The 25,255-nt window shown below is 50.4% G+C and overlaps 13 protein-coding genes across 13 annotated transcripts; 6 read left to right on the top strand and 7 right to left on the bottom strand.

The window, feature by feature from the left end:
- Positions 1–628: 628 nt before the first annotated feature.
- M437DRAFT_12078 (uncharacterized protein) lies at positions 629–2,753 on the top strand (the record flags this gene model as incomplete). Its single annotated transcript, XM_041018645.1, has 3 exons — positions 629–847; positions 920–2,302; positions 2,472–2,753. Coding segments are annotated over 3 exons (1,884 nt in total), but the record flags the coding sequence as incomplete, so codon positions are not given.
- A 1,575-nt stretch (positions 2,754–4,328) lies between these two features.
- M437DRAFT_81896 (profilin) lies at positions 4,329–5,013 on the top strand (the record flags this gene model as incomplete). Its single annotated transcript, XM_041027643.1, has 5 exons — positions 4,329–4,341; positions 4,407–4,422; positions 4,479–4,563; positions 4,678–4,821; positions 4,879–5,013. The coding sequence occupies 5 exons, from the start codon at positions 4,329–4,331 to the stop codon at positions 5,011–5,013; spliced, it is 393 nt and encodes a 130-aa protein (XP_040883082.1).
- Positions 5,014–5,846: 833 nt separating this feature from the next.
- M437DRAFT_81897 (uncharacterized protein) lies at positions 5,847–6,437 on the bottom strand (the record flags this gene model as incomplete). The annotated part of the gene is made up of 1 exon (XM_041027644.1): positions 5,847–6,437. One exon carries the CDS (start codon positions 6,435–6,437, stop codon positions 5,847–5,849), a length of 591 nt encoding a protein of 196 aa, XP_040883083.1.
- Positions 6,438–6,754: 317 nt separating this feature from the next.
- On the bottom strand, positions 6,755–7,912 carry M437DRAFT_41484 (cyclin; the record flags this gene model as incomplete). Its single annotated transcript, XM_041020388.1, has 2 exons — positions 6,755–7,384; positions 7,658–7,912. The coding sequence occupies 2 exons, from the start codon at positions 7,910–7,912 to the stop codon at positions 6,755–6,757; spliced, it is 885 nt and encodes a 294-aa protein (XP_040883084.1).
- An 856-nt stretch (positions 7,913–8,768) lies between these two features.
- Positions 8,769–10,111, top strand: M437DRAFT_72883 (chitin binding protein; the record flags this gene model as incomplete). The annotated part of the gene is made up of 2 exons (XM_041025925.1): positions 8,769–9,576; positions 10,008–10,111. The coding sequence occupies 2 exons, from the start codon at positions 8,769–8,771 to the stop codon at positions 10,109–10,111; spliced, it is 912 nt and encodes a 303-aa protein (XP_040883085.1).
- A 499-nt stretch (positions 10,112–10,610) lies between these two features.
- Positions 10,611–12,222, top strand: M437DRAFT_41396 (uncharacterized protein; the record flags this gene model as incomplete). Its single annotated transcript, XM_041020377.1, has 5 exons — positions 10,611–10,725; positions 10,776–10,826; positions 10,897–10,990; positions 11,047–11,300; positions 11,351–12,222. Coding segments are annotated over 5 exons (1,386 nt in total), but the record flags the coding sequence as incomplete, so codon positions are not given.
- A 465-nt stretch (positions 12,223–12,687) lies between these two features.
- Positions 12,688–12,843, bottom strand: M437DRAFT_41715 (uncharacterized protein; the record flags this gene model as incomplete). Its single annotated transcript, XM_041020428.1, has 1 exon — positions 12,688–12,843. A coding segment is annotated over one exon (156 nt), but the record flags the coding sequence as incomplete, so codon positions are not given.
- Positions 12,844–13,566: 723 nt separating this feature from the next.
- On the bottom strand, positions 13,567–15,497 carry M437DRAFT_40399 (uncharacterized protein; the record flags this gene model as incomplete). Its single annotated transcript, XM_041020188.1, has 2 exons — positions 13,567–15,274; positions 15,328–15,497. 2 exons carry the CDS (start codon positions 15,495–15,497, stop codon positions 13,567–13,569), a joined length of 1,878 nt encoding a protein of 625 aa, XP_040883088.1.
- Positions 15,498–16,061: 564 nt separating this feature from the next.
- On the top strand, positions 16,062–16,250 carry M437DRAFT_14809 (uncharacterized protein; the record flags this gene model as incomplete). Its single annotated transcript, XM_041018781.1, has 1 exon — positions 16,062–16,250. A coding segment is annotated over one exon (189 nt), but the record flags the coding sequence as incomplete, so codon positions are not given.
- Positions 16,251–17,103: 853 nt separating this feature from the next.
- M437DRAFT_72886 (alpha/beta-hydrolase) lies at positions 17,104–19,053 on the bottom strand (the record flags this gene model as incomplete). Its single annotated transcript, XM_041025926.1, has 1 exon — positions 17,104–19,053. The coding sequence occupies one exon, from the start codon at positions 19,051–19,053 to the stop codon at positions 17,104–17,106; it is 1,950 nt and encodes a 649-aa protein (XP_040883090.1).
- Positions 19,054–19,489: 436 nt separating this feature from the next.
- On the top strand, positions 19,490–21,709 carry M437DRAFT_41220 (uncharacterized protein; the record flags this gene model as incomplete). Its single annotated transcript, XM_041020342.1, has 2 exons — positions 19,490–21,408; positions 21,523–21,709. The coding sequence occupies 2 exons, from the start codon at positions 19,490–19,492 to the stop codon at positions 21,707–21,709; spliced, it is 2,106 nt and encodes a 701-aa protein (XP_040883091.1).
- Positions 21,710–21,995: 286 nt separating this feature from the next.
- M437DRAFT_41376 (uncharacterized protein) lies at positions 21,996–23,392 on the bottom strand (the record flags this gene model as incomplete). The annotated part of the gene is made up of 2 exons (XM_041020375.1): positions 21,996–23,292; positions 23,349–23,392. 2 exons carry the CDS (start codon positions 23,390–23,392, stop codon positions 21,996–21,998), a joined length of 1,341 nt encoding a protein of 446 aa, XP_040883092.1.
- Positions 23,393–24,129: 737 nt separating this feature from the next.
- M437DRAFT_41815 (retrieval of early ER protein Rer1) lies at positions 24,130–24,948 on the bottom strand (the record flags this gene model as incomplete). The annotated part of the gene is made up of 4 exons (XM_041020449.1): positions 24,130–24,191; positions 24,252–24,575; positions 24,636–24,753; positions 24,883–24,948. 4 exons carry the CDS (start codon positions 24,946–24,948, stop codon positions 24,130–24,132), a joined length of 570 nt encoding a protein of 189 aa, XP_040883093.1.
- Between the last annotated feature and the right edge of the window lie 307 nt (positions 24,949–25,255).

Here is a 25,255-nt window from a genome sequence, read left to right on the forward strand (position 1 = left end):
AACGAGCCTGGTATCCAGCTTACACAACGACTACTACTTTGCCACAGCGGAGTCTATAGCTGGTTGGAGACACGGGAGAAACGACTCCGCCTACAAAGTCATATTTCTGACTATATCGCACAAGCGCGAACATCACCTTGAAAAGAGAAGAGTGGTAGACTTCAAAGTGGGCGATAGTGAAGGGGGGCTTCCGTATCACTCAGGGTTTCGGCAAACCGCCCAATGACGTTCACCGCATGATTCGAGGAAAGAACGCCCCTCGAATTCGCGCAAACTCCGAAAGAAAGAAGACGCAACGACTTTGACAAAATCGCATCTTTGCGCACACCTCGTCGACGGTCCTGTCAGACACGCAAAGATGGACCACTACGAGCCATCGTCAAGAAACCAACGGACGCATCCTCAACGCGATCGTCCGCCTCCTCCCTCTTACCACGACGCGCCTCCTCCACCTTCGGGCCCTCGCGACATGTTCCAATTTCGCGGCGCCGCTGCTCGTCCTCCTGGCGACAACTACAGACCTGGTCCTCGAAGAGATGGCTTCAACTTCTCAGCTGGTAATAACGCGCCATCCTTTGCGCCTTCAAACAATTACCCAGGCGCTAGAAGAGCTCCCCCCCAGGACGCACGTCGTAATGGCCAGCGCCGCGGACGTGGCCGTGTTGGACCCCGTAAATTTGGCCCGAAGCCCGCTCACGAACGAGATCTGATGCGACACCAGCGCGAACCCACTCCTGATCAATTGGAAGGCATGAACGAAAGCAGAGAGTCCCGCTTCAAGGTGCTCGACGATCTTTCTGATAGTGACAGTGAGAATGGCGATGGCGTTATGGACGCTGAGACTGAGGTTCACCATCCCATTGGTGCTTCCATCTCGCCCCCCAATGTCAACCGTGACAGCCACTCTGATGACTCCGAGGACGAGCACCCCAGAGCCAAACGTGCTCGAGTCAAGAGTAAGAGTCCCGTGGCTGAACAGGCCAAACCCAAATGGTCAAATCCTGATCCTTATACTGTGCTGCCTCCGCCTGGCGAGTCTGAGACGAAGAAGAGGGACGTCGTTAAGCTCATCCGCAAAGCCAAGATCGAGGCTGCAAAGCCTGCCGCTCCTGCTGCTGAGGGTGCGGACTTTATTTCGCTCAACTTCGATGATGACTTTGCTCAAGATGACAGCGAGGACGAAGGTGGTATTTCGCTCTCTGCATCTGTTGGGGGCGAGCCTCCTCTTCCCAAAAAGCCTTCCTTCAGCCATCTAGATCACCTTCATCCAGACCGCAACATTGCTCCACCCGCTCGTGTCGAAGAGTCCAAGGGTGTGAACATGTCAGCGCCTGTATCTCTACCCCGCCTTGATGTTTGGCCTCCACCTGCGGACGTACATGGTGACCCTTCAGGCCGCAGCCAATATCACACTGGCCTTCAGAGACAAGAAGCCAAGGATGCAGTAGCACCAGTCCGAAAAGAGAACAGCAAGAAGCGCAAGCGTCGTGATGATGTAACACTTGGCGACACCATCGAGGAATGGAAAGCACCCGAAGGAACTGATCCTGCTCCCTGGTTTGCCAACAAACTTCAAGGTCATCGTGCTGAGCAGTGGCTTCACAACGAAATTCTCGACTTCTATGACTACGTCAAGCCTCGCGACTTTGAGAATCAGGTTCGTGAAGATCTGGTCAAGCGCATCGAGAGCGTTGTCAGGAAGTCATTCCCTGATCTGAACGTTCGTGCTTTCGGATCCTTCGCTTCAGGCCTTTATCTACCCACCGCTGACATGGACCTCGTTGCCTGCTCAACCCGATTCCTGAATGGCGGCTACGCAAACCCACAGCCAACAAAAAGTTGGATGTACAAGTTTGCCAATTGTCTCAAGAGAAATGGCATTGCCATTGAGTCGTCAGTGACTGTTATCGCCGGCTCCAGAGTGCCTCTGGTCAAATTCGTGGAGAAAGTGACTGGTCTGAGGGTTGATGTTTCGTTCGAGAATGATAGTGGACTTCTCGCCAACAACACCTTCCAGGTCTGGAAAGAGCGATACCCCGCAATGCCTATCATTGTATCTTTGATCAAGCAGTTCCTTGTCATGAGAGACTTCTCCGAGGTCTTCAGCGGTGGTCTTGGTGGTTATTCGGTTATCTGCCTGACCATCACCATCCTCCGCGTCCTTGAGGAGCGCAACGGCGATGACTGGGATCCTATGCAAAGTCTGGACACTGTTCTGATGACTTTCTTTGTATACTTTGGTAGAGATTTTGATGTTCACAACCATGGTATCCAGATGGAGCCATGGAACATCGTCACAAAGGTAAGCACTTATGCAATCATGTCTAGCAAGGCAGAGATGTTTGTTCACTTGGGCATGTCTGCTCAGAGCAACGTTTCTACTGCTGATGATCTTTGCTGCCCATCGATTTCTTGTTTTCGGACCTCGCAATAAGTGATATGGTGATGAGAACCCAAGCTAATTTTGACAGAAATCGTGGAGAAATGCTAAAGGCCAACCATCTAAGCACGACCGGCTCCTCATCATTGACCCCAACAATTACAACAACGACATTTCCGGAGGCTCGAGTGCAGTAATGAAAATCTTCGAGAGATTCGCAAACGCTTTCAGAGAGCTCAACATCTGTATGTCTGATGCCGAGGACTCGCACAAAGACAGCGGTGATGTTATCAGCATTCTCGAGCGTGTGTGGGGTGGCAACTATGCGCTCTTTGAAGCTCAGCGTTCCCGTCTGAGAGCTGTATGGCAGCAGAACATGTCAAGGTATGCTGCTATGCACTCAAGAACCAGAACATATCAGTAACGGTAACGTCAGCGGCAGTAACTTCCCGCGTGGCAACAACAACAACCATGGTGGAAATGGTCATGGCGGTCATCATCAAGGTAAACCAGGAAACCCACCTTCTGGAAACCAAGGCAACCAGAGTAATCAGCCAAAACAGGGCAAAAGGCCCGCAGATGGTGATTCCAAGCCGAACAAGAAACAGAAGATGAACAATGATATCGAGAAGAAGTGGGCATAATCGATACACGAAACTTCCGGCAGTGGCTGACTGATTGTAGGCGCGCACCCTTGCACACAGAGTATGATAACCCTACGGGCGAAGTCACAGCAGAAGTATCAGGCCCCGCAGGTGCCGTTAGCAAGAGAAAGAAGTCGTCTGATGCGACAGCTGGCGCCCCCCAGTCAAACCAACAATCCTTATCCGAGACAGGCAACGAGAAGGACGAAAAGCAGAAAATACACGAGGAAAAAGACCGCGCAAAAACTTTCAAGAAGAATCATCCTGGCGTTACCGGCATACCTGACAGAATGGACAAGGTTCTGTTCAAGCAACTTACCAAGAAGCATGGCAAAGACACCAAGCCGAAGCCAAAGTCCAAATCCAAGAAGAAGCACAACTAGCCGCTGATCGACCAACGAGACATTCGAGCATGGTTACCTTCTGGAACGACCTTCTGATCGGTATGATTGCTGCGTCATTCTGTCCTTGATGATGCAGTATTTTCCGTTGCTGGCAAGAATTCACGTACACATTACTTTTTGCAGGGTTTTTACATATGGAGTGGCGCACCGTCGGATTGCTGATACCCCATCACACATGGCCTTGTAACGATAGCTTTTCATTTTACTTTTTCACAGCGACAGTCGTTGAGCATTTCCCCTGTACTTTTCTCGTTTTCGGTGCCTGGTGGACTAACTTAGAAACAGAGCTGCCAGAATGGCTTTTGAATATGCTGACAGTATTGCAGGGATTTACAGTGGGCACGTGGGTTTGAAATGATGTTTCTGTGAAACATGGACATGAATCTAGTAGTGCTATGAGTCGAATGTCTGCGGACACTGATTCAATAGTCGGATTCTTGATCCTCCCCTTCTGTATTGCCCAAGCGGTGCAGAGGGTCTTTTCTCATTGGATAGCCTGCTTTACGCAAGTGTCTGAAGAGGATAGAATCAAGAGATGTGCAACAAGAGGTCGTGTTCAACTGCCGCAGGGGTAGGCGGAATAGTAGAACCGCAAGTCAAGTAAAGAAGCAACACAACGTGAACGGATCACAAGCGGTCTGTACGACTTGAGCGAGAGTCATGTCAATTTGGCTCTGAGCAGCAACTTGTCTTGTGCTCAGACAGTGATTGGAGGGGCAGCCCCGCCTCCGTCACCGCCCGCCTTCTTGGCGTTCAACATCAACAATCTATTCCAGGAGACAGGGCCATGCTGGACTCAAACCATTCAATAATTTCCATCTGCAAAATCTCCACGACCCACGCGCAAAGCACTCCCGACTCTTCCAACACCTTTCTCTACACATCTCCACATCCGCAACAATGTCGTGGCAAGGTAAGCTCTTTCCGCTCTCACCGCATCGTCATGGCGAGCTTGTCGGCTGACTTTCAAACCATCAGCATACGTCGACCAGAGGTATACACCGCCATCGCCACCACCTACAGAGATACCGCTGACATCCGACCCTCCAGCCTGATTGGCACTGGCAACATTGACAAGGCCGCCATCTTCAACAGCGAAGGCAACAGCGTCTGGGCCACTTCCGCTGGCTTCACTGTGCGTCCTCCACCATTCCACTGCTGAGCATGATCCGAGAAAGAGTTGGGTTCCGGATGACTGCGGATGAAATTTGTCCAAGAAAGAGCATGGACTGATAGCGTGATTCTGCAGGTTTCTCCCCAAGAAATGGCCGAGGTCGTCTCTGCATTCAAGGACACCGCCGACGTCAAGAAGGTCCAGAGCACTGGTCTCCACGTTGCTGGCGAGAAGTTCATCGTCCTCAAGGCTGATGACAGAAGCTTGTACGGCAAGAAGGTGCGGTTCTACGTGCGACTCTACTTTCACATATCCAGCAAGCTGACAACCAATCAGGGCAAGGAGGGTATCGTCATCGTCAAGACCAAGCAGGCTCTTCTCGTCACCCACTACCCCGAGCATGTCCAACCAGGTTCTGCCGCAAACACCGTTGAGCAGCTCGCCGACTACCTCATAAGCGTCAACTACTAGAAAAGATTGCCGAAGCGCATCTTTTCTGTTATGTCCACATTTTCCTGTCGAATCTCCTTGACGTTGAGATTCGAGGCTTGACTCCCTTTATCGTTTCCTTGATTGTGCAGGGTGCAGAAGAAAACACTGGGTCTCAATTCAAACAAAAACCAACAGCAATAACTGTTACACCAATCCAAGATTTGTGCATAGCGAAAACATTTATCTTTTTGTTTACCTCCAAATCTTCCAAGGTCGTGGTTCGTTCTTCGCGCACCTATCACACAGTGACGGACTCGGTGCATGTGTTGTTATCTGTCAACATGCTGCAGCAGGCCTTTGACCTTTTGACATTGGGTCAATAGCGTGTACTCGACGAACTGGTTCCACAGTCTGCGGGTCTATAGGACGAGAGTGGAATCATGCCCGAATACGAGTTCTGCCGAAATTGATGCCGTTCACTGCCTTTGGGCAACAGCTGCCGTTTCCTCACAACGTGCCTTCCCGCATGAGCACCTACTGACTCAGTCAGACTTGTAGAAGCAGGTAGATGTATCGAAAACTTTACATCCAACATCATAGCATGATTCTTAAGTACGACACGGTTATAGCAATGCCTCTCTATTGGAGTCGGTGCTTGGATCAAGGACGCAAGTACGATAGTCCCTTAAGTTCAAGTCTGGCACACTGAGCACAATCCGAGACAAAGCGTTTGGGTAGACTCGCAGGAGCAGACTGGATCGTTCTTTATTTCAATCCAATGCGATCGCTGGTATCTGCCGAAGAAAGAACTTCGAACCAATCCATAATGCTCCTCCCTTTACTGTATATCTACTCACCATAGACTCTACGAACTATAGTTCTTCAGATGTGGCAGGCGAACACCACGAACGCTCCAACATCTTCAATTGCCACTGCTCAAAGTCGTCCCATCTCATCAACACTTCCAGCCACGAACCCACCTCAATGTTCTCTTCATGTTGTGGATCAACAGATGTTCTCTGACCATTGGCTGAAGTATCGGGGAAAGTAGGACAGACATTTGGTGGGAAGGTGCGACGGAAGAAATTCCAAGCTACCATGACAGAGTATCCCTGGGAAGATGCTACGGGTATTGAACCTGCCGAGGGTATGGTGGTCGTTGGAGATGACTCTTTTGAAAGGTTTGCGGACTTCATCTCGTACGAAGGTATTGACGCCGACGTCGATTTGTTGACCTTGGGATCTGATCCAGATCGAAATCGCGACCCTTTGCGGACTGTCTGATTGCACTTTCCCAGATTCTCATGCTCCCAGTTCGGATTTGCGGCATACTCTTTGCCCCACTCTGTGTTTGTGAAAGCCAGGGGGATCTGTCTTCGTCGGGTTTCGGACGATTTTGTGGACTTGTTATCAAAATCTGATGCTTGCGGCGGATTTATGTTGGTATTTGCGTGGCGGTACATTGTTTTGACGTTTTGTGTTGCAGCTCGCAGGAACAGATAGCGTCGAAAAAGAGAGAAAGAGCTGAAGACCTTGATGATATTGACAGAGAACAATGAGATCTGTGTCTCAAACATGGATCTATTTTTGGTTTGACTTGGATGGTGTTTTCCATTGTTGTTTGCACCAACTCCTTGACTGTCTTGAAAGGTCTAAGACAAGATACGAGGGAGTCCATGGTCTTTTTGTAATGCCATTCCGGTTCATGGACTGGTTGACTGCCATATGTAGAATGGTGTTGCAGACTTAGCACTGTGGAGGCCGAACTCTTGCGAAGACCTTAGACCCGTGCCTCACGATCTATCCAGGCTTGGGTGTCTTCAAGCGTCAGCGGGACCTGAGCCTTGTCCCATTTCTGTACCTCTTCTGCGATAAACCCTTCCATAGAGACCAATGCTACAACCAAAAAGCCAAGCTCTTCTCTGTCGACATCAAAGACTTCCCACCACTCCTCACCAGGAAGCTTGACTCCTATCTCCTTGGCGGCAAGGTAGATAGCCGCCGTAGCGAGGGATGGAGGCTGATGTGTCAAGTAGAGAAGTTGTGGGCTGAAAAGAGCTGAATTGAGATGTGCAAATGCTCTTTTCGCTAAAGCTTGTCCATTCTCGGATGTCGTAAATACATCCAATGCTTGCAAGTAGTTGATGCAGATCGCGTACGGGAGAGACACATGGGTTTGATAGCCTAGAATCCGAAGCATCTGCGCCTCTGTGTGGATAAGTGCTAGTCGGCCATCCTGATATGTGCCTTCTGATAGGAAGCACGCCTCAGGGGTAATTTGACTGGCTGACTCGAGATCGAGTGATGGTCGAACTTTATTGAGGTATGCTAGAACGCTCAGTAGTCGTCTAGGGCTTACTGGGTGTGCGGAAGGCTTAGTGACCAAATATAGCGAGGCGGCAATGACATCCTGAGTAATAGAGTCAGCAAATGGCAAGTTAGTCGAGCTCCGGAAAGCGGCCAAGACGTGAACCAAGCTTCAATCCACAGGCTCTATAATTGATGGCATGAGAAGGTCAATTATCCCATTAACAAATGTCCCATAGAAGCCCGAAGCGACATTTTTCAGGTCAAAGCCTTAGCCAGGAGGACACGGACTCAAGTGTAGACTGCTCGTTGAAAGCTATGTCATTACTGCCGGAAGCTGAACCACATCCGGACCGCCATCCTTTAACATGCATACCTTGGCAGCATATTCAGCTAAGCTTCCACCATCAGGGCCTAGCCAGAATCTGGAAAAGACGATGATGGCTTCTGCGATAAGTTCTTGAGGAAGGTACAGCAGAATGCCAGCGGCTTGAATCAGCCTTGAACCTTCGAATTTTATCGATATTTCCAAATCAGCGGGAATTCTGTCGAGCTGAGAGGCTGTTGTTTGTAATTGATCGGGTGTTGCAAGCGGATTTGTGATGTGTGACAATCCGATCACTGGAGCCATGGTGTAGCGAGTCACCTGTTGTTGACGTCGAGATTTCCCGATCTGTGTGTTTTCGGCACGAGAACGAAGCGTTTTGAGAAACAGGAGAACCAATCTCGGTATACTAGAAATCCGTGAATGCACAGTCGTTGACGGGAGTCACAACAGTATTCTAGCGACGCGCTGAACTTGGTTGACGAGATGAAGTTTTGAGCGCGAAGTGGATCTTCCGATGATGGTGCAGAATCCGCCTTGTGTTTGCTTGGCATCGACTCCACCAGACTTTAAGGTGAAACAAGCTGCATGCCTCCTTACCGCACGAACCTGCCCCAGAACGTCCTCTTCTGACAACTACGTTTCGAAAATATGGCGTTATGTGAACGCTGCTCGGTTAAATCGCTGACAAGCCTCGGGAACGCTTGTTGGCGCTGATGTCGAACACGCGAGATGAACCAGGAGCTGCGGCGCATGTGCAAGAGCCGCATCTTGTCATCTATCTACAACAACCCTACAGAAGCGAGCTGGACTCTACCAGCATCAATACTTGCAGTCTGCACGATCGGTCCGGGTTGACAGCATCGCGTATGGTTCTCGTTGTTGCATGAAACAGTGGATACCACAATAAACTTGCCCTAGATCTGACCTCCTGGCACTGCGTTATGCGAGGGCCCCCGAGTATATGTAGGTTTCTGCTTGCTCTCTGTGCTTCTTTGCTCAGAATCATTCGCAACTTTCGCACCTGTTCATTCTTTTCCTCACGGTCTGTGACCACCGACACTCATTCGTTCTTTCGACATTTAGCACTGGGTGCTTTGCTTTCAGCCGATTCATTCTCTAACCACAAGCTTTTCGACTTTGAACTTTTCGAGCACTCAAAATGAAGTACTCTACTGCCGCTCTCGCTCTTGCCGGTATGGCCACCACCGTCCGTGGTCACGGTTTCATCACTTCTCCCAAGGCTCGTATGCCTGGTGATGCCTTCGAGGCTGCCTGTGGTCAGCAAGTCTACTACAACCAGGCTGGTGACAACTACGGCAACATTCAGGGCGAACTCCAGGTTGCCAAGACCCAGAGCGACTACAACGCTGAGAAGTGTCAAATCTGGCTCTGCAAGGGTTACAAGTACGAAGACAACAAGGATCTTGTCGAGACTTATACTCCCGGACAGAAGGTTCCTATCAAATTCGATGTTCGCGCTCCCCACGAAGGCACTGCCAACGTCTCTGTCATTGATACCGCCACCAACACTATCATCGGTACCCCTCTGATTTCATGGGACGTCTACGCCTCCAGCGCTTCGGCTATCCCTGCCGACCAGACCTCTTTCACTGTCACCATCCCTGAGGATCTTGGCAGCAAGTGCTCTACTCCCGGTGCTTGTGTGCTCCAACACTTCTGGGATGCCAGATCGGTCGATCAGACCTACGAATCCTGCATTGACTTCACCGTCAGTGGATCAGGCTCCGGTGCCGCTCCTGCTAGCTCCAAGGCTGCCTCGTCGAGCGCCGCTCCTGTTTCTTCCCAGAAGGCTGCCTCCTCTTCGAGTGCTCCTGCCAAGGCCCCTATCACCTCTGCCGCGGCCGCCTCATCTGCTGCTAAGCCTACTACCATGGCCACTGTTGTTAAGTCCAGCAGCGCTGCTCCCGTTTCCTCCAGCTCAGCCAGTGGTACTGTCTCTGCCTGGGGTCAGTGTGGTGGAAAGGGCTTCACTGGATCGACTTCTTGTGTTTCTGGATACACTTGCAAGGTTCAGAACGACTACTACTCGCAGTGCGTTCCTGGCGAGAACAAGGTAACTGATGCTTCGTCCCCTGCTGCCTCCAGCACGTCCTGCACAACCACCATTACTCTCACCAAGAGCTCTGCCACCGCCGCAAACACAATGGTGAGCTCTTCCGCCGCTACAAGCACAAGCGCTGACAGTGCCTCGACAGGCCTAAACCTGACCAGCGCTGTCAAAGCTCTCAGTACTGCTGTTCCCACATCAGTTCTGACTGCCACCGCGACTGGAGCTGCCCCTAGCGGTACTGCCAAGCCTATTCCCGAGGGCTTCACTCTCAAGGACTGCCTTGACTGGATCGACTACATTGTCAGCAATGCTGGTAAACAATAAGAGACGAGCATGGCCTTTGGGTGTCGGTTGTTCTTAAGCGTTTGTTTGCGGTCTTGAATTGGTCGAAAGAGAGAAGCCATGATCGTTTTTCTGGTTGTGGTGGTTAGATTTTACATTCTTGCACACTCATATTATATCTTCTTCATATCATAGCATCTATTTGAACTTATGAAGCCCTCTTACTTCGCTAATGAATTCTTCTCGTATCTTCATGTTAAGTGCCTCCCATTTGGACAGGTCAGCCCAAGTGCGGGGCGGGCAAATCTCTCCCAGAGCGACACGCGACTTGCAACCAGGCTTCCATCACCTATCGTCGATTGCACCGAGGATCATCGAGCCTGCGAATGTAGCCTTCCATTTGACGCGACTTTTCTTATCTTCTGTCGTGTAGATGCAGGACTATGATCGCGTCGATGGGTCAAGAGCCAGAGAAACTCGGCTCATCCGACGACCGGGATATCCATCTATCAAGCGACTCATAATATGCTCTGATGGTAAGAACATCTCGGGACCTAAGATACGTCATATAAGAATGTTTGGAGGATATGACACAAAAGGTGTGATGCTGATAGTGTTTTGATAGGCACATGGCTCAATTCCGACAGTGGCAGTCTGAAAGGTGACGACAGTCTTGCGAGTAATGTTACCAGAATATCACGGGCTATCAAGCCAGCCAGTTCAGACTCAATTCCACAAATAGTGTACTACCATTACGGCGTTGGTATGACCAAGCTATCCCGATTCTGTAGAGACATTCTTACACGTATCCAGGAAGTCAAGGTGGCATCGTTGACAGAGTCTACGGAGGAGCTACAGGGCAAGGTAAGTCTGTTATTATGCCAAAATATCTCAGCCCCATAGAGCCTGAGAAAATACTGATAATTATAAACAGGCTTGTCCGAAGCAGTACGGGAAGGATACAGCTACCTTGCGACGAATTGGGAGATTGGCGATGAGATCTTCTTGTTTGGATTTAGTCGTGGAGCGTAAGATTGATGACCTCTGCGATCCTTCAAAAGGGCTCTGAATTGACCCTGTCCAGCTTTACCGCACGCGCTATTGGAGGCCTCATCGACAACATCGGTATGCTAACCAAGGACGGCCTGCCGTACCTGGCAGAGATATTCAGAGACGTTCAACACCGACATGATCCGGACTACAAGCCAAAACACCCAAATAAACCTTTCAAGAACAAACCGAGTGCCATGGATCCAAGGTATCGCCACGAGCTGGAGAGAAGAGGTATGACGAGACTTCGCGTTCCTATCAAGGTTATTGGCGTCTGGGACACTGTCGGTAAGAAAGGAGATTTCAAGATCCAGAATTCGTCTTCTGATCTTCAATAGGCTCGTTGGGTACCCCGAGAATCGGTTGGCTGGAAAAGATAGGTGTTCAGAGCTCAGCCAGTAAACGCATGTCCTTCTACGACACAAGATTACCTGATTGTGTCGAGTACGCGTTTCAAGCTTTAGCTCTTGACGAGCGTAGATCTGCCTTTTCGCCAGCTCTGTGGGAGAAGAGGCCTGGTAACACGACTGTACTTCGGCAAGTATGGTTTCCAGGAGTTCATTCAAACATTGGCGGAGGATTGCCTGATCAGGAACTAGCCAATATCACGTTGGCTTGGATGATGTCGCAGGTGACGCCGTTCCTTGACATGGATCTGGATTATGCTTTAGATCAACAGGACGACACCGAGCAGTACTACAAGGAGACGAAACAAAAGTCACGTCCTTGGTCGTTTGGAAAGATCGTGAACTCAATGACTGGTATATATGCTATAGGCGGTGCGACAACACGAACGCCAGGACGATATTATGTTGTTGACCCTACAGATGGCCGTAAGACCGATATACCACTACAGGCAACACACGAATATATGCATCCATCAGTGCGAACCCGCTTCCGACTCAAAGGACCTGGTGTAGATGACGAAGGGACCTACGACCCTAAAGCTTTGCATGACTGGAAGTTGTTCGTAGATTACGATGGAGAAAAAGGCCGAGGTGGTCGACCGGATGTCTTCTGGAAGCTGCGCACAAATGAGCGAAACGTGACTACTCGCCTGATACCAGAAGCACCACTATTGCCACTGGAGCGAGAGCTGCTGGAAATGGACCCCGAGATGGAGGAATTCGTCTTCAGACCTGCGCCTACTGCGAGGAACAGTGTACGGCGTGCGCGTGCAAATAGTCGGAGCCAGAGTCGTAGGCGATGAGCAGTCAATGGTGACTCGAAATGAAGTGCCGTCACTGACTATCAAGACACAAAAATTGTGTGAGAGCATCGTTGTCTAGTTCATCTCAAGGTTTTGGGGAAGTATTGGATTGACCGCTACAAGCAAAGACAAGCCTCTGTTTGTGAGAGACGCGTGCGGCTTCGATCCAGACTCGCCTATGGGAAGGAGCAACTCACAAGCTGCACGCACCGCTGGTTGGGAAATTGCTTCGGTCGAGGAGCCCCTGAAGGGAGCTCACACGCCATTCTACCACGTCTGCAGCATGGCTTGAAATTTCAAAAAGCATTCATTGAATTCATTTCATAACATAGCATTATCCTTTACAGACCAAGGTGGTTAGGGTTACCACCACTAGCAGGAGCACCACCACTCGAGCTTCCTCCAGTAGCACTCTTAGCAGTATCGCCGAGTCCTATTTTCTGCATCAGCCATTCGTCCGTCCAATCAATAATTCTTCAACATACCCTTGGTAGTATCGCCAACACCCTTGGTAGCAGAGCCAACAGTATCGCTGGCACCCTTTCCGACGCCTTGGACGGTGTTGCCCACGGTATCGGTGAGGCCTTTGCCGGTTTTGCCTACTGTGTCTGTGAGACCGCCGAGAGGACCTTGGGATATGGTTAGCCTTTTCCTAAGCAGGCTGGCAAGACCAGGAGATGGATACCTTTGTTGTCAGACATGATTGCTTTAGTATACGTAGGTGGATAAACAGATTGAGTTAAGAGTGTAGAATAGAAGAGATAGCATAGAAAGGGCAAGAGCACGTGGTTATATATATCTAACATGCTAATGTGAGGAGGTGAGGTATAAAGCTGAAATATGCCGGGCAACGTCACTTTGGACAGGGATGTTGACTGCTCGAATGATCTACGCGGCATACTCGCAATGCATGTTCCTGGCAAGGATGCTGTATCGAGTATCTCCAGCCACACTCTACTTAAGCCATCGATCCAATCAATAGCCACGGCGGTGGCTGGATGAAAGTCCGTACTGCACGCAACTGGCTCTAGACTCCTTGTCAAGAACAGAGCAGAGCTGGGAATATGTCACGAACGTGTCACTGCTTCGCACACAGTCACGGCAGAGAATGCTCGAAAACAAGGAAAGAATGAGGGGAAAGTTGGAGAGCTGCTTCCCGTGCGACGTCAAGTTCAGGGAAAGGTGGGGCAATGCACGCAATGCCAGGAACACGACGCTTCTCGTCATTGTGCACAACATACGACTGCAAAGGATAGCAATATGCATAGTATTATGTATAGAAATAGCAACAATCAAACTGCTTGTAAGCATTCGAAGTCCGGGAAGTCAAAAACATGGCACAGATTAGCAAGCCCAATTCTTATGCACCCACTCGCTAAGCACATCTGTAAAACTCATGCCATCGAATGTGGTCTCTACATCCTCGACTCCATAGCTTTCACCCAGGAATCTCAAAGCTAGAAGAATCCATCGCTCGATGAATTCATTGTAGACAATATCTACAGTGTCGAGATCCTTTTTGTCGGAGGGCAGGTTCACTTCTGCCTGTATGCAGTTGGGAACATCGTAGAAGCGGATGGGGGCGTGAATGGTGTCGTCGCCATCTTTACCGGCATCGTCAATCGTTGTATAGCCTGGTACGAGAGTGTCGTGTTTCCCACGTCCAGCAGCCTTCAAAACTTCTTGCCCAAATTCACGACGAATCGTATCGTCAAGGGTTATTTCGTCTTCGATCTTTTGTTGAGACCAGCTCGTGACAGGTGGTTTCGGCGGTGCGAGTTCCCAAAGATTGCGAGGTGTGAATTTACCCAGGTCTCTGTGGACGGCGCTCATGACCATCATTTCTGAGAGAAGGATCTTGCCTTCATTGTTCAACAACGGTAGCAACTGCTTTGCTGCCTTGTAAGGCACATTCTTCAGTCTATGGAAGCCGCTTGTGAATGGCGACACAAGGAATGTGGTATCAATGGTGAAGGGTCCTTCGAATATGTCAAAACGCATAGCGCCAGTGTTGGTGATGACGAGTTGAGGTGACTCGGTTGCGTTTCGAGCAGTGTCAGGCAGGACCTCGTTCTCGAGCCAAGTCAAGATACTGGATTCTGATGGGTAAGGAGCTCTATTGAGCCAGTAGTCTCTGGGGGCACAGCCATATGTATGGTCGAGGTTCAAATGTTTTCTGGCAGCTGAGATAGATGCGGATACATTGCGGCCAGCTTCGGTAGGGAAAGTGGTTTCGTTTTTGCCAGAATGGCGGTGCAGTGAGTAGAGGTTGTTGTCGATGTAGCGACGCTCGAACTCTGGAGTCGCAGCGACTTCAGAACTGTTCTTGCGGTGGTCGAGACCAGAAATGGACATGAATCCAAGGGTTTCCATGTAGCGACCGCTCTCGAGACCATATGCAATCTTGTCAAACTTGTGGTAATCCCTGATATGAGTATGACCACCGAAAAAAGCGATGGGAGTATCCCATGCGACGCTGCGAATAGCCTTATAAACGGCATCATACTCGGGCGAGTCGGAGACAGGGACATGGCCAGCAACAACGAAAAGGTCAACATCCTTCTCACGAATGGCGTCTTTGAACCACTTCTCTTTGATAGTGTCTTCTACTCTTTGAACGACGGTATTGTTGGCGTTACCCTGGAAGTTGAAGAGGAAGCCAAACGCCATGATTCTGATACCTTGATTCTTAGTGGTGAACTTTCTATACCTCTGTGCAAGAGGTTGCAGCTTTCCAGTTTCCGGGTTGTAGATGTCTAGATTGGAAGCAATATAGGCCTCCTTGAAGTTAGGTACGGTGTGGTAATACTCATTGTCGGACGAGTTCTTCTTATAGAGTTCGTGGTTTCCCGAGGTGATGATGTCTATTTGTTGGTGTTTGAAGATGTCAAAAGTGTATTGTCCTTTGGGATTTGATGCATCATAAAGACCATTGCCTTCTACTCTATCGCCCGTATCTACGAGCAGAAGATCACTGCCATCGGTATCGGCTTTCTGACGGAGATGATGAGCAAAGGAGACATAATCGCCCCAGTCAGCAGAATATTGGGCTCTGGCCCGCCTTGTCAGATGAGTTTCCCACGAATACAAGCACAACAAACTCACTCCTGCAGGTGGCCGCCATGCCAACCATGTGTATCTGTTGTCGCCAAGAAGTTCAATTGACCCCAAGGCAATTCTCGCAGAGGAGCTTTGACTGGCTCAGGGGCAGAAGGTTGGGCAGCAAGCACCGCCGGCACCAGGGCTATAGAAAGCCAAAAGTTGTCGAATATCATTGTTTGTCGCGGATAATGAGAGAGATGCAACGGGCCATTCGGGTGGTTTTTGGTCGGTCGCTGCCAAGCGCGTCATGCGGTTGCTGCGCGAGTCAGACATTGAAAGCTCGGACGTTTTGAATGGCGGACCTCGACTTTCGTCAGAGGGCCGAAACACTTTCGCAAGCTCAGTCTTTCTCTTCACATAGCAATTGTTCACCCAACACAATGCATTCGCGATCGCCTACGCCGAGGCGTGATGCTGCGTCTCGCAGTCCTTATTCCAGAGCTTCGCGCTCACCATCGCGTACACCACGCCGCTCAATCTCTCCTCGACCTTCACCTAGCCCGCAACGCCGCAGCAGATCTCGCACTCGCACACGCAGTCCTGCTCACTCGCGCAGTCGCAGCCGTTCCTATCGCGCTCGCAGCACATCTCGAGGTCGCGACCGCAGTCCTACACCTCCAATGCCTCGAAGCTCAAAAGTGAGTGAACACTCCGTTCCTCTGTACATTTCGCAGCAGCTAATCTTCCCTACACAGATTGTGATCGAGAAGCTCACGAAGAACGTCACACCCGCCCACCTGAACGAAATCTTCAGCACATACGGCGCCATCGCAGATCTCGACATGCCGCTAAACAAATCCTTCAACACAAATCGCGGAACCGCATATGTTCTATACACAACACCCGAGGCCGCCGAGCGTGCGATAGCACACATGCACGAAGGCCAATTGGATGGCGCAAAGATTGGCGTCAGTATCGTGTTACCGCGTCGCAGGTTCAGTAGATCTCCCCCCGCAAGACGACCACCACCAAACCGCTTCGGAGAGCCACACAGATACAGAGATATGGCCGTTGCAGCAGCAGGAGGAAGAGGCGGAGGCGGAAGAGGTGGCAGAAGGCGAGGTGACGACGGAGATACCTATCGACCCGGTCCTGCAAGAGATGCTCCACCCAGAAACAGGAGTTATAGCCCGAGAAGCAGGAGTCCGAGTCGCAGGAGCTTGAGCAGAAGTCGCAGTCGAAGTTTGACGCGCAGTCCTCCACCTAGAAGAAGGGGAGGAAGCCCTAGAGGAGGAGGAGGTAGAGGCGGTGGCAGACGCAGGAGCCCAAGTTACAGCAGCTACGGCTCGCGCAGCAGAAGCAGAAGCAGAGACCGCAGACGATGAATAACTCGTTCATCGAAACGGACCAATTTTCTTACAGCAACGCTTGGAGGTTCTTTCGAGACGAACGATAGAGCAATCTCGTGTCTTGGTGCTCGAATTGGCAATTTCCTCGATCTTACTGCCCTCGGCTACGAAAGACACCAGGGGCACACAGAATTACGGGCAAGATCACAGATCATCAAAGACGAGGCGGGTATACTCGGAGAGCACAAAGCATCTCTGGGAAACTCGAAGCCAAATACTCCGCACCAAATGCATTACAGGATGAACCAGGTATACGAATCTAGACCACAGTCACTGCTACTGATCGAGGCCAGCCCAGATCATGGAGAAGAATTAGATGAAAAATGCTATCGAACAAACTACAAGAAAAATTATCCGTCCTATGCATACCTATGTAACCATGCTCATTCCCCCTGACAACGCCAGCACAAATTCAAAGTCGTGTGTATACTCATAAATCAGTCTTGATGCTGCTTCCATCGGCTGCTTGCCACTCCTTGCATTTGCCCACATAGTTCCTCTTCAGACACTTCTTATGCACTGAGGTGGGCTTGGGCTTGGACTGCGTAGCAGACGGATCTACACAGATGAAGCCGAACCACTCTTTCGATGTGCACTTGTGAGATGCGGTGGATGTGTCTGATGCCGAAGTCCTCGTTGAAGATTGCTTGGTCGAGGTCGTCGAGTCATGGCAACCGAACCATCCAGGTGTTTTGCACGTGGTACTGGAAGTTGTAACTGTCGCTGAAGAGGAGCTTGAAGTGGCCACAGTTGAAGTCGTGGTAACGGTTGGCGCAGGAGCAGGTGTTGCAAGGCCACTGGTCTCGGTTGTAGTGATCGTTTGTGTACTCTCCTGCTTACATCCAAACCAGCCAGGCGAAAGACAAGTCGTCGTCGTGATTGTCTCTGTTGTAGTCACAGGTATTGTGGTACTGCTAGTCTCATCCAAGCATCCCCACCACCCAGGGGTCTTACATGTCTCTGTCCTGGTGCGTGTGCTTGATGTTGTAGAGGAAGAAGAGCTAGTCGTAGTTTCGGTGCCGTTGCTTTCGAAGAACTTCCACTCATAGCAATCGATGCAGTCTTCGTCTCGTTTGCACGAGGGAACAGTGTCGTACTTCTGAATAACATCGTGGATGACATTGCTGATCTTGTGAGTACCAATCGCCTGTCTCCAGCCAAAGTCTGCCACTGTGTCGTAAGTGCATGTGCTTCCAGTATGACAGTTGCCTTGGAAGGCGTATCCACCAATGGTACAGCCAGAAAAGGCAGTGTTGCAAGTTCCGTCATAGATAGGATCGGCAGTGTGCCCGAAATGATAGGCGCCAGTATGAGGACGCTTCTTGTGGTCACCAATGTGATATCCTGGAGGGGTGGGAAGGCCGAGACGGCTGGCAGCAAGTGCTTCAGGGAATGTCTCGAAAGTGATGGTAGGCAGTCCAAAAGTCAGACCGAGTAGCGATGTAACAACACCACCTAGCGAATGGCCAGTCAACCAGACATCTGCGTTGGGATAGAGCTCAGTGACATTGTGATATAGATCCTGAGCAGCTTGGTAGTAGTGAGCTTTGTTCCGAAGATTCTTGACGAGACAGGTCGAGTTGCAAGTAAATGCTGATGTCTGGCAGTCGCAGACTTGCTTCCACATGGCTTGGCCACCCTGGCCGCAGCAACAGCTTCCAAACAGATTGTCATTGAGCTTGTCGTTTCCAGTTGTATCTGCACCATCAAAGACAGCAGGCGAGGTACCTTTCAGGCCAATGATAACGGTCTTGTTCTCAGTATCGGCGAAGATGTGACCGCGCAAGCCGTCACTCTCCCATCCAAAGTCTTCAGTGTAGTTGAAACCTCCTCCGACATCGACCCAGTCACCAGTATGTGGTTTGAGAACGTAGGCGTTGGAAGCCATGCGGGCAAAACTCAAAATAGTCTCCTTGTCGGTGATGTTCGGACCGTCTATCTCATCCATGGACCAAGCAGAGGCGGGTAGAGAGACAGCCTCTCCACGCATTTGGCCAGCTTCCAGCAGACGATCGATAGTAGAGCGACGGCGATCAGATAGACGTTCTATGGTCATGGGAGCCGAGTTGGTACGGAATGAGTCGGTGGGCGACACAGTGACGGCATAGTCGGCATCGTCGCCATCTTGAACGTGCTCGAGGGTGATTGCGGGAGTGACATCAACTTTTCGCAGGAGGTTCGGGTACTGGTGTGAGCCCTTGTGGAAGATGTGTCTCAGGGTGAAATCATGTTGCCGTGATGGTGCAGGGGCGTTATCTATAGGGATGGGAGGCAGCAATAAGGCCTCTTGTGGGCTCTGGCGGCGAGCTGCTGTGGCGGGCTCGATGGCGAGCGGAGATAAGGCGAGTAGGTGAAGCAGAAAGTCGAAGCTGCTTCTCATTGTGGTTCTGCAGGGCGAGAGAGGTGACAGATGTTTTGAGAGAGCAGCTACGAGTAGTCGGATAACATAGTGATTAGGGTAGATGATTGCCTGGTGTCATGCGGGCAACGGGTACATTAGTGGGAAACAGATCTGGGGTTTCTTGGCGTCTGTCATCGACAAAGAGAAAGCCACAGCAACATGAACGCGCGGATTCCGCAACTGTGGCTCGACATGAAGGTGGGGTTCGTCCGAGTCAACACTTCGAAACACGAGCACACGACATAACCACAACCAAGTCCCATGATACCTCGTTCTGCTGCCTTGTGATGCACCTTGCATGAGTCTGTCACTACAAAAGACCTCGACTAACCGGCCATTCCCTCCCCGACCTCGTCCGTGAAGTTTCCAAAGCTTGCCGGCCATCGACCAGTACCAGACCCTGCAGATCACAAACATGTCCAACTCGTCCTCTCCAAAACAGGGCCCAAGGCCACGCCCGCTACACATATCCAGGTCCTTTACTCGTTTAGACCCAAATCCCGAATCTCTCCCGTCATCTCCATCACGCGCGAGAGCAAGCACCATCCAGACCATCCCGGAAGCAAAAGATATCTCCTCCTTCTCCCACGACGATGTCTTTGAGTCTGTCGAAGAGGACAAGGCCGAAGAGCCTGCCATCAATGTTCCTCCTACATTCGACCAACTTCCCATCGAGATCCGTAGCCTAAGCGAGCGCTTCCTCAAATCTCTGTCCGCCAGAACCCACGCCAATCCTCTGAACATTGATACCATCTCCGATCTATTCCAAGATTTCTACGAGCAAGCTGAATCCCACATCTCCACCCATATCCAAACCCTTTCCATCCGTCTATCCAGAGAAAAATCCCCATCTCGCTCTCCTGCCGCAAAAGCACTGGGAGGTGCTCTCAAGTCCAGGAAGCAAAGCATCGAACAGAACACCTCTACAAATGGTCAGGGCGAACAGCAGATGCTGACCGCCTCCGAAGTTGCCGATCGTCGCAAGGCTCGCAAGGACCTGGAAATCAAGAGGCTTGCCTTGGAAGAAGCTGTTGAAAGAGCTGTGTGTGAAAAGGTCTACGACCGCATATATAGACACAGAAGTGCCGACGATGAAGAGAGAGATGCAAAGCTCCGATCGAGAACTGCTGCCTTGTCGCTGGTCGGCATCGGCCTGAAAGAGCTACATGTCGACATTGAGCCTGCCAAGGGCAATGGTCTACCCACTGATGAGAAAGAGCTACACGATGAGATCTTCAAGCTGCTGGCCCCAGCTAGAGACCATCTTCAACGCATGGATGACCAACGCTATCCCCTAGGAAAACTGCAGATGCTCACCGAGGCACACAAAAGCATTGTTGAAACACTATCTCGCATATTTCCTTCCACTTCATCAGCAGATGAAGTCCTCCCTACCCTCATCTATACTCTGATGACTTCGCCTCCGGAAACAATCAACGTCATCAGCAACTTACACTTCATCCAGCTTTTTCGTGCACGCGCAAAGGTTGATGGTGAAGCTGCTTACTGTCTGGTCAACCTCGAGGCTGCCATCTCGTTCCTTGAAACAGTCGATTTAGCTTCTCTGCGGGCTGATGAGGCTTCTCAAGGTGGTCTGAAACAAGAGACTCGCACTCAGAAACCCACAGACTTCGCACGTCCATCTAGTCCCAAATCACTTGCCCCTGGCCTGACAACAGCACCAGCAATTTCTTCAGATATTAGTCCAGGGGACACTTCTCTTAAGCCACTTCCTTCTCAAGCTTCTCTCAGCAACCCACCGCGACCAGGAATTACCCAGCGGCGCTTATCATCGCTGATACAAGCACAGGCTGAACGCATCGAAGCTGGTCGAGATGAACTTATGAACTCCGCTGACCAGGCCTTTGACGCCATCAACTCGACTCTTGAAAACAGCTTCAAGTTTCTGTTTGGCCGTATGAAAGAGCAAGGAGCCGGAGATGAAGACTCGCCCATTGTCATGCCCCGGACTCTCGAAGACGCTCGTAAGCTGGTCAGTTCACCACCACTGGTACCCATGGACAGCCATCCGAGCTTTGCCGAGACGCTTTCCTCGAGTCCTCCGGGAGAACCTCTTTCAGCCCCTCGCGTCGACAACACTATGCTGAATCTTGTCGGTGGTCGTCTGCGCGAGCGCAGTGTAGACAGCAGTCGCAGTACAGGCAGCGGCAAGCGCGTCAACTTTGCGGAAAAGTCAAATGCTGCCGCGCAACCCAACAACGCCATCTCGTCCTCTCTGCCCACACAATCGGCTGTCGAATCCATGGGCAACCTCATGAACTCCATCAACCCTCTATCGCGTTTTGGTGGGTTTGGCAAGTTCGGTCGTTCAGGGTCTGGCAGCGGCGCTTCCACACCTTCCACACCTGCTGCTTCGTCCGCTGCCATGGCCGAGAAGACCAAGCAGTTGGGACATATCCCTGAATCCGAAAAATCTCCTGCTCAGAGCAACGTACAAGCAGAAACTGACCTAGACGCCCTGGAGGCACTAGCACAATTGAAAAAGGCAACACCCCCGATCAAAAAGTTTATGGATGCGAAGAGTGCTTCAGAGTTGAGAATCGGCGATGTAGAAGAGTTGTTGAAGGATTATCAGCGATTGGCTGCTTTGATCAGAGAAACTATCAATTCGTAGACTTGTTCTTTCTTTTCTTGTACTCTGGTTTGGGTACTGGCGTCTTGTGGGTAGCATTGGCTAAGGGTCTTGGTATACAAGGCGTGTGGATGGAGTTTGTTGGTTGTGGAGGCTGGACATGAGTATGATTCAGCACAAAATGCCATCTAAGGCTAGAAGATCCAAGTAAGAATTGTATAGGCATAGGGTATGCCTTCGGTATCAAAGACACTTATAAAATTGCTTCTTGTCGAGAATAATCGCAGTCATCATCACCTGCTGTCAGCTTCGGCTTCCTTAGACCACATCAAGCCAATTTAAACTCCCCCAATCCCCTTTCAAACCCACCACTCTGCGTCCCGTTCCCACTGCCACCCACCTCCACCACTTTATCAACCAATTCCAACTTTCTCTCTCTCGCCCTCTCAGTCCTCAATTCATAGACCGTAGAAAGATTGAATAGCAACGTTGGGAACAAGACCTCGTCTTCTGTCAACAACGCCTCTAAAATTTCCGATGCTGAAACGACGTTATTGGTGTAGAGGTTTGCGATGGCGAGGTTGTGTTTGACCAGTGGGTTTGAGGGGTGGGATTCGGCGAGGGATTGTAAAGAGGAGAGGGCGGAGGAATAGTCGGAGGAGGAGATTTGGATCAGGGTTTGAAGGATTTGGCGCTGCAGGGTCGGTGAGGAGGATGCTGTTGAGGAAGCACTTAAGCAAGCTTCTGCTGCTTGCGTATCGCCAATCTTGAGTAGGAGAAGTGTTTTCCTCATACACATTTTGTCGTTTTCGTCAGTGTCGTCAGCAGAAGACAAAGTCTTCAAATGCCTTCTTGCGGTCTCCAACTCCCCCATCTCGACAAGTTCCCCAGCAACCCTCAATCCCAGATCCGCCAATCTATGTTTCCACATCTTAAACGCCGTCTCATCTTTCTCAACTCTTGCTTTTTGAGCCAAAGTCCTGCATTCAGAACTCAAAGCGTATAACCCCATAATAGCTCTTCTATTTGCATCTGCAGTCCCCATGACTGAAAGTTTGAGAAGTAATAGCCTTAAATTCCAAGGTACTTGCGAAAGAAAGATTTCGCGATAAGGACGTGTGTAAGTACTACTTTCTCTTGCCAATAGATCAGAAAGGGGTTTTGTTTCTTTGGCAGCTAGGGAGGTTTGGTTGCACAGAACCAAACAGGAGAACCGCGTATATAGCAGATCGAGGATTTGATTTGTAGAGGACGGGGAAATAGAGCCGGAAGTCAGGATATCGGTGGCTTTGTCTGCGGCGTGGATGAATCTTCGATTGGAAAGCAAGGTTTGTAGATCTGTGTCTGGAGGTGGTTGATTTGAGGAGTCGAGAAAGGGAGAGGCGATGTGGGTTGTCGGTACTGGCGCATACAGAGAAGGACGAAGGAGGGGTGTGAGGTCTAGTTGCATGGTTCGAGATGCTGGACTCTTAGACCGTGTTCGAACTGATGCGGGGTTTTGTTGGACGGGAGAGAGGAGAGATGAGGCAGGCGATGCTGTGCGAACGGGCATGGATGTGGGTGCTGGCGAGGGCGGTAATGCGGTTTGTAGTGCTGGTGTTGGTGGTTGGAAGGTCGGTATGGTTCTTTGTGATTTCGTCAGCTGCACGATACCCCGATAAAAAATTGTCTTGCGACTGACGGTGTGTCTACATCTAAGGGACCCTTTGTGCTACGCCGCGGCATTGCGACTAGTCAGATGTCAGCTATTTGTTGGCTTCTCGAGGAACTTAGAGCCATACCGCGCCTAGCGTCGCTCTGATTCCTGGAGTGTCCCTGCTCAGGTCTCTGTGGTGCGGCCATGTTCGATGTCTGGTTAGGAGTGTCGGAGAGGAATTGAAGGTGTTCTTGAATGTTGTTTGTGACGTCTAAGTGCTTATCTCCACTTATCGCCGACTATACCACTAAGTTCTGGTTTATACAGACACCCTGACCACACCTGCTGTCCATGACACGACTGCAATCAGCTTAGCAGTATTGACTACATTAGAGCGAATGAAAAGCCATAATGTTGAGCCATCGCCCATACGATAATAAATCCACGGCGAGCACTCTTGTGTTGTTCAGTTCGTCCAATCTAGCAAGACTTCTGTTGACAAACTTCAGAAAACTACGGTCACTTACGTGTCACCTTCGTTTCGTGGCGTCTGGCAAGTCATCGTTATGTTCTTTTTGAGGATCCATTTGGATGCTTTCATGGTACCCAACTCTGATAGAGCAGAACCTGAGAATGTACGCTAGAATATGGAAAAGAGCCGACAACAAAAAAGCCCCTTTGCACTCCTGATCGCACCAATCCTGTCCTTTCGCATCCATACTAGAATCCGTAAAGAGTCGATGCATTTCTTCTTTTAATACAAATCGGTGTGGGCTTCGTACAACATTAATCGAGGCATTCGTTCTTGCGTGGAATATGCATAAAATCAGTTGCTGTTCTTGGCGCCGTAGTTCTTCTTGCCAAAGTCCCATGGGACATATCTGTACTCTGTTGAGTTGTTCGTTAGTCCTCGATTTCTGGCAGTGCATGTGTTCTAGAATCTCTTACTCAGCATGTGCTGGATCTGACGGCGCATGGTCAAGACGACAAGAATCAACCAGTATACGACGAGGACAGGCCAGAAGACAGGCAAGTTGAAAATCTCGCTCCATGAACAACAGAAACCAATGACAATGGCGCGGGTGGCTGCGTGCCAGAACTTGAACTCGGGGAGGCGGCGTACGAACGGCTTGAACTCGTCGGTTGACTTTGTGGGAAGGTCTCCACTACTGCCTTCTTCCATGTCTTCGGCGGACTCGAGACCGGGATCGAACTTAGGCGAAATGAAGGCGAGGAACAGGTTCAGGAGGTAGATGCCAAGAGAGTATGCGACTGTGGTAAAACAGTGTTAGAAAGATTCGTGTCTGAGCATGATGGTTAGGGTGTTCATACCAATGTACCAGCCTTGAGCGAGGAAGATGCGCAAAGCGAACATGAAGAAGATGACACCAGTTCCAATCCAGCGATATGTCTTGTACGGCGTTGACTTGTCCAGGTAGGATTGGTAAAGCTGCATTTGAACCATGACTCTTAGCCTATACTCTCTGATATATATTGTACGCCATGCAAATATGTAGCACAAATGAAGTCCATCTCTTTCCCCAGGTGCCTATGGGTTGAAAGGGGCGAGGAAGCTCACCATTCCGAATCTTGTTGTTTGGGCGCTGACGGCCGCAAAGGGCGTATCGGGTTCAGGGCTGTCCATGATGGGACGAAGACGATGCGAGTCGGGCTGAATTTTGGATGGGTCTATCGCAGCCTGTATGCGACAAAGTTGCTGAAGGTGCCAGACAAAAAGCAGGGGTTTGTTGATGTGAACAGGTGTTGGCGGGCAACCGCTGGAACTAGCAACTCGACCGCTCAGCCTCAATGCGTGGCGGTACATGCACAGACCACGATCCCTCTAGCCACCCTGAATGCTTACCTACCATTTACAATCAGAAAGAAAACAGGCAACGACTTTCATAATCCTAGAAACATTCGTAATATCCATCAGAACCCAAATAACGACA

Source organism: Aureobasidium melanogenum, assembly GCF_000721775.1.
Source record: "Aureobasidium melanogenum CBS 110374 unplaced genomic scaffold scaffold_3, whole genome shotgun sequence".
NCBI lineage: Eukaryota > Fungi > Ascomycota > Dothideomycetes > Dothideales > Saccotheciaceae > Aureobasidium > Aureobasidium melanogenum.